The sequence below is a fragment of the Gouania willdenowi genome, chromosome 16, assembly GCF_900634775.1.
Source record: "Gouania willdenowi chromosome 16, fGouWil2.1, whole genome shotgun sequence".
NCBI lineage: Eukaryota > Metazoa > Chordata > Actinopteri > Blenniiformes > Gobiesocidae > Gouania > Gouania willdenowi.
In genome coordinates this window covers 23,204,462-23,217,960 of record NC_041059.1, presented here as the reverse complement: position 1 = coordinate 23,217,960, position 13,499 = coordinate 23,204,462, and the positions used below count along the sequence as shown (strand labels likewise).

At 38.5% G+C, this 13,499-nt stretch overlaps 1 protein-coding gene across 5 annotated transcripts; it reads left to right on the top strand.

The window, feature by feature from the left end:
- The first annotated feature begins 6,202 nt into the window (after positions 1 to 6,202).
- LOC114478391 (protein tyrosine phosphatase type IVA 3) lies at positions 6,203 to 13,251 on the top strand. 5 transcript variants are annotated; one of them, XM_028471446.1, is made up of 8 exons: positions 6,203 to 6,831; positions 7,107 to 7,249; positions 8,932 to 9,386; positions 10,900 to 11,032; positions 11,127 to 11,219; positions 11,311 to 11,441; positions 11,574 to 11,648; positions 11,804 to 13,251. In XM_028471446.1, exons 4-8 carry the CDS (start codon positions 10,937 to 10,939, stop codon positions 11,919 to 11,921), a joined length of 513 nt encoding a protein of 170 aa, XP_028327247.1. In that variant the 5' UTR covers positions 6,203 to 6,831; positions 7,107 to 7,249; positions 8,932 to 9,386; positions 10,900 to 10,936; the 3' UTR covers positions 11,922 to 13,251. The 5 variants fall into 5 exon arrangements, with proteins under 5 accessions (XP_028327247.1, XP_028327246.1, XP_028327245.1 ...); XM_028471445.1 differs by having other exon boundaries at positions 6,205 to 6,831; positions 7,180 to 7,249; positions 10,895 to 11,032; XM_028471444.1 differs by having other exon boundaries at positions 6,205 to 6,831; positions 7,163 to 7,249; positions 10,895 to 11,032.
- Positions 13,252 to 13,499: the final 248 nt, after the last annotated feature.

The window sequence follows — 13,499 nt, the reverse complement described above, 5'->3', positions numbered from 1 at the left end:
TGAAATTGGGCGTATTGAATTCGGAGGTGGACAAATTACTCACCTTTATTACTTGAGTAAAAGGACAGATGCTTCGCCTTTTCAGAAACTACAAGTACAAGTAGCTCTGTCAAAATATTACTGAAGTGAAAACTACTAAAATATTGGCAAAAAAATACTTAAGTTGTGAAAATAATTAAAAATCCCCAAGATAATTTTAATTATCATAATTGCAAATAACAAAACACTAAATCACAATCTGTTACATGTTTTATATAGTACTGTAGCATAATTAAGTAATTGAAAAAGGTATAATAAACGTGAAACACGCCCTTTACAATCCTTTACATGTTTTCTCTTAATTTAATATTAATATTAAAAATATGTAACTATACCTGCTGATCTTCTGCCCATATTTATATTTATTTTATTTTAATTCTTGTTCTATTTTATATCATTCTATTGTGTTGTTTGCACATTGTGTTCTTCGGTTTTAGGATTTGTGTTACTGACTAGTAAAACCAAACAGGAAAGTATAAATCTCCTTGTACTGAAACTTTTATATCTTATTATTACGAATGACCTAAAGCCGGCCCTGTTTGTGTTTAATAAAATGAACCACATAAAACCAACAAAACCACCATCATTTACAGAAAAAAACAAAAAAAAAAACAGGAGTTGTTCATTAAACATTAAACTGATTTATTTGTCAAAAACAAATGTGTAACCAACAACTGTATCAACATCAAATACATATTTCTAATTCTGTTACTTATAATAACATTTTGAGTATCATGAGGTAACTAATACTTAAGAACTAATATAATGCAATGTTTAGTGCTTGTTTTGTTTCGCTAACCAGACTTTATATTGCCAGCATTAAGCTTTTATGACATGAAACACTATCCGTTTCATAAAATACGGCCAGGGATGCTCAGGAGGAGTATCTTCATCTTATCAGGGTCAATCTCTGCCAAAGCGATTGTCCAAACCCCACCACTATTATTAGACGTGACCTGCCTGCCTCTCTCCGATTTGCTGTTGCATTGGCGAGCATGACATATTGAAAGTACTGTATGGTAGAACCTGCATGATAATCAACAGAAACTTTTTAGTATTAGAACTGAAGCAGTGAAAAAACCTGAGCTGACAGGAGAAAAAACTACTTGACAATACAGTACTTAAGTAAATGTAGCCAACTTCGTTACTGTCCACTACTGATTGTTCTTAAGTTTTTCAGAAAATAAATTCAAATAACAGAAGTTCTCCATAAGCCTTTATTTTTCCATGATATACAGCATAAAGTCATATTTACATATTTAACCAGAGGAATTAGGATGGCAGAGGTGAATATTCACACTGTTGTCAAGGTAACTCCTAAGTATGCAGGTGAAAGTCCTGCATCCACTCTCAGCTTTCAAGACTTTGCTAATAATACACACAGCAGCTGCTGCATGCCATAGTTGACTCTCTCGCTCTCTCTCTGTGTGTGTGTGTGTGTGTGTGTGTGTGTGTGTGTGCGCGTGTGTGCATGCGTGCATGCATGTGTTTAATCATGTTTTCATGGCTACATGAATAATAAAACTATGTTCAAATTTAAGATTTAACACTATCTGATGGCATGACTCCCCACTGGCCCTAAACTCTAAATCTAATTCTGCCACTTTATCAGATGCATACATGCATAATTATTTATCAATATAATCTAGACTAAACTCACAATATTACCGGTGATTAACATGAGAAGCGAATAAAGGCTGCAAGTTTCTGCACTTGTGCTTCCTTCTAATATCAAGTTTCTTTGTGGAATGTAAAAGTATTTCACACAACTGCATGAATAGTGTGCCAATAGAGCAGATACAGTGAATACATAATCCAAAGGAAGGAAATGCAATATATTATTGTTAATTAACATAGTAAGTTGCAAATTATGATAAATCGTCAGAAAAGTATTTAGTTATCCTTTCCAGTTGTATTAAAACTGGCTTTTGAAGACAACCTCATGCCAAAAACGACTTGATTTTTTTGACTTTTTCGTGTGTGTGTGTGTGTGTGTGTGTGTGTATATATATGTTTTTGTCATTTTCTCACCCCATCCTCTGTTTTTTTTGATTGTATTGAATAAGGGATTACTTGTAACTGCCAGAAACAAACCCAACCGGTTGAGACCAGAGAGTTCCGGAGCCAGATTAGAGATCCTCCACACTCCAAAGGGAGTTTAAATAGAGCTAGTCATTGCATAACGCCCAGAATAGCTCACTGTGTAGGGTTCAGAACAGCAACAACATAACTTAGAAAAAGCTAATTTTCTGCTGAATTATTATTATCTATTATTATTTTTCATCATCTCAAATTATCAGCTACCGCATATTCTCCTCACGTAAGTTCAAAATTAATAACAAATCTTACATTCAATGCATGAATACACACCAAAAAAATAAAAAATAAAATGTGATTTCTGATTAGTTCATGTCCAAGATCATAAATCATCAGCTCTATTAATATTATTGAACTTTTCCTTTCCAATTTGGCTCAGTGCATTGGGTAAAATAGGAAGGTGGCCACCAGCACCCAAAGCACCCATTAGGTGCCTCGAAAAGGAAAAGACTTCCAGCCGAGCGTTGACCTATTGGTTGTCAGTTCATATTACACAAACATCCATCAGTTCTATATCCACTTGTGCTGTTCTGGGTCACAAGGTGCTGTAGTCTATCCCAGCTATTTAGAACAGAAGGTGGGGTACATCCTTGGGAGGCTAGGTTAGTCCAGTGTAGGGCTAACACGCAATGACAAAGTCATAGAGTCTATTTTTAATGACATGAATGAACCTACAAATAAAAAACCAAGGGGCTTCAGAGTTCCAGGTGACATTTATGGAAAATTAACTTCCTTCTACAGTAGTAGAGGAAGTTAGGAAACACTAATTAATTTAAAATGTTCAAAGGTAAATCTGTGACTTGCTAAATGTTGCATCTGTTATGCAAGTTTGATAGGCAATACTGTTTTTTTTATTTTTTTATTTTTTTTTATATCAAGCTACAAATGAAACCGACATTGACATGCTGATAAGATGAGATAAGATGGGATTTCACTTTTCACTGATGTTTACTTGTTTTTTTGTTATCCAATTTTTTATTAGACATATTTTGCTTTATGTTACAAGGGGAGAAGAGAAAAATAAATAAAACATCCTTGTAAGGAATATGGAAAGATATGACAAGTAATAAAAAATCAAATTTCAGTTTCATAACTGTAACATCAAAAAGGAAAAAGAAAAAAAAAGGGTCATTCTAACTGGGGAAAAGTTTAGCTGTCTTTATGGGATGTGGGCATTGCCTTCCACATTAGTGGTAAATAAGTTTGTAACAGGAGTGTAACAAGTGTGGCCTAAACATTTTCTTAATCATACGATTAGACAAAGCAACAGATTACGCCACCAGATACGTTTGTTTGTTTGTTTGTTTGAATATTTGCAGGATTACATCAAAAGTACAGATTGTGACAAGATTTTACCCATAAACCTTACATCTTTCAGAATCAGAATCAGAATCAGAAGTGTTTTATTGGCCAAGTACAGTTTTTAAGACAGCACAAGGAATTTGACTTGGTAGTCAGTGACTGGGGCTGTGTTCATGTGGATGGTGGCAGAGGGAAAGAAGCTGTTTTTGTGTCTGGAGGTTCTGGTCCTGATGGACTGAAACCTTCTTCCAGAAGGGAGAGATTGAAACAGTTTATGACCGGGGTGGTAGGAGTCGGCCACAATCTTTCCTGCACGCCTCAGAATCCTGGAGGCGTACAGGTCCTGGAGGGAGGGCAGATTGCAGCCGATGACCTTCTCTGCAGAGTGGATGATACGCTGCAGTCTGGCCTTGTCCTTGGCCGTAGCTGCAGCGTACCAAATGGTGATGGAGGAGCAGAGGATGGACTGGATGATGGAGCTGTAGAAGTTCACCATCATCTTTGTTGGCAGACTGAACTTCTTCAGCTGCCACAGGAAGTACATCCTCTGCTGAGCATTTTGATGAGGGAGCTGATGTACTCCACAGAGCTCACTGTAGAGTCTCCCAGGGTGAGGGGGGTGAGGGGGGCTGGGTTCTTAATGAAGTCTGCTATCATCTCCACTGTCTTTAAAACGTTGAGCTCCAGGTTGTTCTGGCTGCACCAGGACACCAGCCGGTCTATCTCCCACCTGTAGTCAGACTCGTCTCCATCAGAGATGAGACTGATGATGGTCGTGTCGTCTGCAAACTTCAGGAGTTTGACCGACTAGTGAGAGGAGGAGCAGCTGTTGGTGTACAGGGAGAAGAGCAGAGGAGAAAGAACACAGCCCTGAGGAGATCCAGTGCTGATGGTCCGGGGAGCAGAGATGGTTTTTCCCAGCTTCACGTGCTGCCTCCTGTCAGACAGGGCGTCTGTGATCCACCTGCAGGTGGAGCGTGGCACGTTCAGCTGGGAAAGCTTGTCCTGAAGGAGAGCTGGGATTATTGTGTTGAAAGCAAAACTGAAGTCCACAAACAGGATCCTGGTGTAGGAGCCTGGGGAGTCCAGGTGCTGGAGGATGAAGTGGAGAGCCAGGTTTACAGCATCGTCTACAGACCTATTGGATCTGTAGGCAAACTGCAGGGGGTCCAGGTGGGGGTCAGTGATGTCCTTGATGTGGGAGAGCATGAGGCATTCGAAGGACTTCATGACCACAGATGTCAGAGCAACGGGTCTGTAGTCATTAAGTCCTGTGGTCCTTTGAAGATTCCATTCAATTTTGGAGGGGATCCCTATCTCTCATAAAAAAATTACCAAGTTCGTGATTGACCGATTTTCATTCAATTTGACTGAGTTATGTTTGTTTGGTTCTTTGATTACCTCATTGAGTTTTATCCAGATCAGATCCTGATTGCACATTTAATCGCAATTTTTGCTTTAAAACCTACTATATCCTTAATAATGGGGATATATGGTTATTCTAAGCCTTTAAAGTGTTAATGATCATGGTACCATGATCAAGATCACTGATCCAGATAACTGCCAATATCTGGCAAAGAGGATATTTGGTGCTCGACAGAGGTTTGCGCTCTTTTTTGAAAATGTTATTGCATTTCTTTGCCCTTCCCATTACAACTTCAGAATTCTTTCTTAAATTTTATCCATCAAATGAAGTGAAATAGGCCAAAATTCAGCTGTTTCTGTTTAAATATTTTCCATATGCAAATTTCCGAATGAATCCCTGATACCCTGTAGCCGGTATTAGTAGCTACTATGTACAGTGTTAGCAGTACTTTATCACAGTTATAGAGAGAGATTTGTGTAAAAATGTAACCTGAGACTTATTTGGTCCAAGCGCCCTTGGCCTGACGCCTCTTAAATATTATGTGTGAGCATCTTGTGCCGTGTCGTGTTCCCGTTTCCCTGAGCTATGCTCATGCACTACATGGAATGTTCACCAGCCATGTTCACATCTATTCTAACGTTTCTATGTTTAGCTATTGTCTTCACTACAGCATTTGATAACTACAAGACAGAGACATTTTTTCTCTTTTTAATTTTTAATTTGTCAAATTGTCAGTGTGTGCCCTCGTTGCTCTTGCGTCTGTATTTGTGTTACATAGGAGAATAGTTAAAGGTGTTACAGAAGCTATCGACTCCATCACAAGCAGCTGTGGCTATAAGGGATAATACAAAAAAAACCAAACAACTTCATTCACGTTTTAGAGTGAAGAACTGGAAAGAGTCTGAGTAGTACTTCAGCTAATTTTAGCCGTGAAGAGGTTGTTTTCAGAGCTCTGTGCGGGTTGACAGTCATGTTAACCTCACCTCAAAGTGATTGATAGAGAGATGGGGCCCATCTTGTTCTGCTTTACAGAGTCGGCGCCTTGTGACTTACCTAACTCGCATTTCCCCCCCGCTTTAACGTTGTAAACAAAATTCTGTCAAAACAACACAGGCTTTAACACAGTTTGTGTTAAATTTACACTAACCACAGTGGGTAGTTTTGCGAGGTTTATTTGCAATGGGCTTCTGAATCAATTAATGTGGTGTGACACATCTGATGTTGTTTGGGTGTGTCACTTAAAGCTCTGTGAAAACAGCTTTCGTTTGGGAGAAAGTTAATTTTCCCGAAACAGGACTTAACAGGTTGACTTGTCTGATCTGTCTGGTTGCTCAAAGGATTGTCTATTTTTAGATGGTTCATGAGAGGGGAAGCGGAGAGGGAGGGAGCGAACGAGGAAAAACAAGAGAAGGTCCAGGAGCTAGGACACAGACACACATGACGGACATGACACTACAGCAGCTAAAACAAGTGGTTACGCAAAAACAAAAAACATTGTGTCTTCCCTGGATGTTACATAGGGGACCTTCTTAACTGAGCCCAGCCATTCCCAGTCTGTCTGCAGGTTGGGAGAGGGGTGCGCTCCCTGATTTACTCTGCTGGAAGAAGGAAAGGGGAAAATACTAGAGTGGATGAAGGTGGAAGAAGTGGAGGAGGGGGATTGAGGCTCTTCTCCTCTCTCTCTCTCTAAGAGCATTAACTGTGGAGTGTTCTGGTAGTGACAGGGCTGTCAGGGTCAGATGGCTGCTCAGCCTGATTAGACCAGCTCCCAGCAGATCCTCGCCGACCACACTGCACTGGTACACCAAGGAAGGTAGATCAAGCAGCTGGCACTTTGGGGACATGGCAGACAACAGGGAGACGTGTTGCAGTTACACTTGGGCAGTGCTACAGGTTACTGCAAAGAAAGTTTGAATCATTTCTGTTACTTTCTGCCACACAAAGACTGAGAGAAGTTGGGCTTGACTGTGGCAGAAGTTCTGATGCTAGACGGACCGTGCACGGGGATGACATTGAGGAACTAAGTGGTAAGGACACTCAACAGATCGTACACAGCTTCACTGCTCTGCTTTGCTTCACTTTCAGTGTCTCACCTGTTTTAGATCACATTCCTTTATTAATCAGGGAAATTCTTTTGAGATTAAACGAATCACAGGAGTCCTCCGACACAGCAGCAAAGTACTTGCACTAGTACTTGAAATGTTGTGCTCGCAAAAAGAAAAAAAAAAGTTGATGTGTCATAGAAACAGCCAGTAGAAAAGAAGGATCTATAAATACAGCTGCAGGTCTTCTGTGTCCACAGGGGTTTACTATAACAGGCAGTCAGCTGAGTGCATGTCACCACTCACACTGCTGTAGGGGGGCTGTTTCTGCAGGACTTTTGGTGTAACTTGCCACTCAGTGCTTTGTGGATTTCCCTGCTCGGCAGCCAAGCTGTCCACTGAGGTAAGAAAGTAAATCCCTCAAAACAACTTGAGTTTAGTTGTGTAGCATAGCTTCTTGGTATCAGAGTGATCAGCTGCAGTAACGCTCGTCCCTGCGGTATTAGCTGGTCCAGTGAGAAGGTGAATACGCTGTCGTAGGAATGATCCTGTTTGAGAGTACTACTAATGTGCCTCACTATTAACCCACAAGCTTACTGTGTCCCATTCAGTTTTATACACCAAACTTCACAAAAATATATATGTATTAGCATCTAATTGAAAGGAATACTCTGGCTTTATAAAGTGAAAGTAGTGAAAGTACTGCAGGAGATACTTCTATATTTACATTTTTTGTTAAATCATCTGTGTAAAAACTGCTTGATTAGTTAGATTGATGATACACCTCACCTATGAGAAAGTATATCACATTGTAACAAATAATTTCTTCAGACATGCAAACACTTTATTACAACTTTAAACTTGTGCAACTGTTGTGAGTGTCTATTGTGTAACGAATATTTTATTTATTCCAATTTCGATTTTAAATATATGTATTGCCCAACTTTACCATTAGGGCTATTTAATGACAAGTTACAGTACATGAATAAATGGAACTAATTATATTTCTTCCTGTCAAAAAATTCCAATCCCTACAGCATATTTGTTCATTTTGAGTTTTCAAATGGCTCTGTGTGTCTCTGTGTTAACACCGCTAAGTGAACCCCGGGAGCTCTGAATAGAATAAGAAGCTCCAGTATGAAACAAACGCACCCATAGTTTTCTAGTCACAACGCCTGACGCATGTAAAGCTGTGAAACTATTACGAACACAGTATCGACACCTCTGGGTTAAAATGTGTGTCAGCTGATCCTATCATCACAAGCACATTGGTGTCATTCTGTACAGTTACAGCTGCCTCCCATACTGCCAATTCATACCACCCACACTAAGTAATCTGAAGTATCCATTTGACTTATTTGAGTACCGCGACAACCTGGGAAAGGCCAGCTGCTCGACAGATGAAGAACTCCATTTTATTATTGGAGACTGTGACATGAAGCTGTGTGCACTTTATACTATAGTTATTATTATTGTGGCATTATTAATATTTCATTTTATCAAAAAAAAAAAGCTGAAAGATAAGAGAAACGTATATGAAGCGTTCACCTTCTCCGGGATACTACATATGTGTTCATTAGTCTGTCATGCCAGTGCATTAGCTAACCAAAGTGTTCAGTGACATTGTGCTTAAATGTCTCTGTTTACATGTCATTATCTTCACACTTGGAGATAAGATACGTTGTGGTTCTGTGTGCTCATGTGTGTTTATGTGTGATCGTAGTAGTAGAGATCAGTTTGATTGCCATTTTTGTTTTGTTTGTCTGGAGGTAATGTAAGCCGTATTTCATCATGTCGTTATAATATTTTATACCATGAGGTAGATTTTAAACACTGATATTTAGTTCAGATCTGGTAAATACAGTTTTTATATATTATTCCCTTGTCTTTTGCATGTGTTGGGATATTTAGGGTTCACATTCCATTTACAACCTTGGTTTATTACATAATAATAATAATAATAATAATAACACACAAATAAATGAAGCCTGACATAGCAAATCAATCAAGTACACAAAATGTAAACATTGTGATGTCCGTTCAGTACGTTCGGTGTATAACTTCTAATAATTTCCTATATTTCAGTTCTGCTGGTTGATGGAGTTTGTGCGACAGAGTGGTGACTACTGCCACGCACAACACATTTAGACCTTCACTGAGATGATTCTCCATCACTTAGTCCTGGGGTCTTAAACCCAGAAAGACCCTGAAAGGTCTCTGTCTTCCAAAGCAGCCAGTTAATGGGGTAACCAGTGTATGGTCAACACTGAATGCTGAACTGGCAAGAGAAAGAAAGAGGGAGCATCTGACAGTCACAGAGGACAGGATCTGATCTGTGAGACTGAAAAAAGGCCGACACTTTGAAACCTCCTGGACTCTTGGACACAGTAAACTGATGGGAACATTTAAGGCTGCAGAAGCTCCGAAATTTGAAGACATCTTAAAAAGGTTATAGACTGACAAGAAGAAGTTCAGACATACCTAAAGATCAAAGATAAGAAGAGGATACAGAAGCTAATCTGCTGCAGCTGGAACTACAGGTGAGACATGAGCAGTCACTAGATTAGAACTATTTATGGTCATATTAACACGTTTGACTCCATAACGGCAAATAAGAAGTTAATGTATTTTGCATGGAGATACAAGTACTTCTTTTTATGGAATGTGAGTTAAAGGTCCCAATAAAAACTGGTGTTAGGGGTCATATTCCATGTAATTTCAACATATTTTCAGGACATCCCACGCACTTTGGTCACAAATAATTGTGAAAATTCCTTATTAATTTAATTGGCACACTGTAATTTTTTAGTTTGATCAGATGGATACTTGTGAGGGGGGTATGCTTTGATTTTCGTGCTTCCTTCTTTTTCTTCTATTTTCAGCTTCCAATATCTGAGTGAGTGATAACTGAAATTTGGTATAATTTCACCTCCTCTCTCAGAATATACAAAAATCTGGTGGACATGCGAGCTCCTAAAAATTGGAAAAATGTTTGTTGGGGTTTTGGGCTCAAACATTTTTGGGCCTCCAGTAAACAACTTTGTATATGTCTCAGGTCTCTGTAGTTCCATCAGCTTTGAGTTATGTACATAGACTACTTTTTTTTTTTTACTATTTTCATTGGCCCATAACTGCATGTGGGATTGTAAGCAAAACATCTGATATCTGTTTTAATTTACATTATAAAGGTAACTCTTTCTTTCTTTAAAACAGTTTTTCTTCGTGCAACTTTTTTTATTTTTGACCAAAACTTTGTGTCATTTTACCAATCGCTGTTATTGAAAATACTTTACATGAGGTCATTGTAGCTTACTTCTGTCTTATAATCATTTATTGTTTATTTGTTTTTCACTAGTAACACAGTCACTTTCCATCGAAGTGATGACAAAAGCAACAAGAAGACATAGTCATCAAGATACCTCCACCAGATTGGTTGTCATTATAATTCACAAACTTTTCCTAAATGTCCAATATCGAACTTAGATGTATACATAAGACAATATTATCACATCAGAATATAAAATGACTAACTATCTCAAATGTTTTCTAAGAAAAGCGGAACAAGGGCAATAACTGGAAAAAAATAATTACTCGCTTCTCATTTTCAAACTCCATCAAGGTATTGATACCCTGAAGCCACACACCAAATTTGGTTATCTTATCATAAACAGATTCTGAGAAAAGCTGTCCCCTTTGAAGATACCTCAACCAGAGTAAAAAAACGGAACAAGGGCAATAAGTCTGGAAAAAATAATTGTGCGATTCTTATTTTCAAATTCCATCAAGGTAGTGATACCCTGAAGCCACACACCAGATTTGGTTATCGTATCTTAAACAGTTTCTGAGAAAAGATGTCCCCTTTAACTCGGACGGACGGACACACGGACGGACGGAGCTCAAACCTATATTCCCCTTCCACATTTTTGAGGCGGGGGATAAAAAATCATGTGTTTTTAAGAGAGTGGCCATCTTTAAATCACATCCACAACACATCACATTCTTCCTGTAATTCAATCCAAGACTGACAACAAACTGTTGACACACTAAGGTCAGAGGTCCTCCAGGAACATCAAAGGTCAAACTGGCCACCATGAACCGTCCGGCTCCCGTGGAACTGTGCCACAAAAACATGAGATTCCTAATTACCCACAACCCCACGGATAGCACCCTCAATTCTTTTATCGAGGTGAGGGATCCACATTTGAAATAGTGCAGAGTGATCATGGGTAAATAAACTTGATAAACAGTGGATGATGTTAAAGCAACTATTGCACTTTCAGGATTTGAAGCAATACGGTGCCACAACTGTAGTGCGAGTTTGTGACGTCACCTATGATAAAGCACCGCTGGAAAAAGATGGCATCACCGTAGTGGCAAGCAAAGAGCACACAGACACTGTCCATCAGTCACATGTTGATGAAAATAAAAGGAACAGGACAGTTCATTGAACTGTCTTCTTTTTAGGATTGGCCCTTTGATGATGGAGCCCCGCCTCCTAGTAAGCTTGTTGAAGATTGGTTAAATCTGCTGAAGAAAAAGTTTAAAGAGGATCCAGGAAGCTGTGTGGCTGTTCACTGTGTGGCAGGACTGGGAAGGTTAGAAATCTAATCGCATACTCAGAATATAAATCAATCACTTGTGTTTTTCCTGATTGTGTTGTTTTCATTTTTTTGGTTTTATACATGAGCTCTGCAAATGCATGACGTTGCATGTATGTATGTATGCAGGGCTCCTGTGCTTGTTGCTTTGGCTCTGATAGAAAGTGGGATGAAGTACGAAGATGCCATTCAGCTCATCAGACAGTAAGTGCATCGACATATTTGCGTCGTTGTTTGTGGCGTTCACTTTGAAGAACTAACATCTGTAATGGAGGGATTCCTCTGATGTTCACATTCTATCAATGCGCGCTCAGGAAAACCAACAACAACTCAAAGTAGATTCCATGACTGTGTTTCAGAAAGCGGCGTGGAGCCATCAACAGCAAACAGCTGACCTACCTGGAGAAATACAGATCAAAACAGCGACTCCGCTTTAAAGACTCTCGCACTAACAAGAACAAGTGTTGCATCGTGTGAACACACAAAAACACACCCACAATGTGTAACTTACAAAAAATATTTCTCAGGAATCTGACATCCATACACTAAAATGCACAGCCTTTATTTTCCTGTCATACCAACCCAATTCTAACCGTTCTATGACTCCATGACTTTTTTAAAATTTATTTTTTAATGCTGTGGTTTGTAGCTTAATTCATTTGAGTTACACTAAACAAAATTAAGATAAGATGGTAAATGGTTTAAAACTGTGCATTTCTACACCTTAACATTACTGGGAACACAAATTCAGCGTTTGTACGGCAGCTGATTGTTAATATCTTCAGTTCAGAAAAGCCTTACTTTAAAGGTACGGAGCTAAAACTATAACAAGTGTTGCTTTGTGATCACTATAGGACAAACCCACAGAGACCCTTAGGGCAAGTTTAAATTCAGAATAGATACATGTATCTTTTTATTTTAACTTTAAACATGTTGGTGTCACTTTTATCCATGTATTACCTGATACCTTATAGTTTGAACACAGCCTGCAGTGACTCTAAAAGCAGGAGCTACAACGCAACATTTTCACATTTGTAATACGTCTTCTTACATGGGGCTTGATTGATATGTTTACACATCTGTGTGTGCATTTTGATATGCTTTGTTTACTGACACAGTAGTTATTGGGTTTATTAACCACATGTTTGTTTGATCCTGGATGTAATGAAAATAACTATGAATGTAAATTACCACATGACAAAATTAAATATAAATGTAAAGTAGTTGTATATATAAGTTATTCATCTTATTTTCTTTGTGAGGTCATGGGGAAGTATAACCCTACTATTCACTTCCTTCAAATAAGTGTAAAAAACATTTATTCAAGATTTTATTCAAGATTTTTTTTTTTTTTTTTTTATCAGCCAATGTTCCCATTAGCCATCTGAGGCTGATTCTGGTCATGTTTTTGTCTTGACCAACACAATGCATCATCCCATTGTTTAGACTGGGTGACTTATTTCAGTTCTCATTGAATAGTTTGCCTCTGCTGTATTGTCACTGAATAATGCATGTTAACTGACACTTTAACTTTCTGATGATAGAGCATGCACTTTTTACTTTTGAAGTTGTTTCGCTTGAGATTTTTTTCCCCATGTGAAACATGTTCAACCTAAACTGATGTCCTTAAGAATATTAGGCGAGGCGAGCTGGCAGATGTAAAAACTATGATCTCGCTCACGGCATGATTTTATTGAGCGAGTTTGTTTGACAATCAGAGACAGTATCAGGACTCACCTGAGCCCACACTTTTTAAAAGAATGTAAAAAAAAAAAAAAAAAAGAACAACTAACTGTAAATGTCTGTATGTGTACATTTTGCATTGTTAAATAAAGGTTTTGTCACAAACTTTAAATGCTCAATTGTGTTGTGTTTTCATTCTTGTACAAAGCATAACTGGTCTTGTGTCACCTAAGTCAGTGGTTCCCAAACAGGGGTACGTGCACATTGCAGGGGGTACTAAAAAAGATTTAACAATTATTCAAAAATAATTGGGAAATGTTGTCAGTTCCTTTTAAGGCATTTTTTTGGACAAATCAATCACAAATTAAAAGT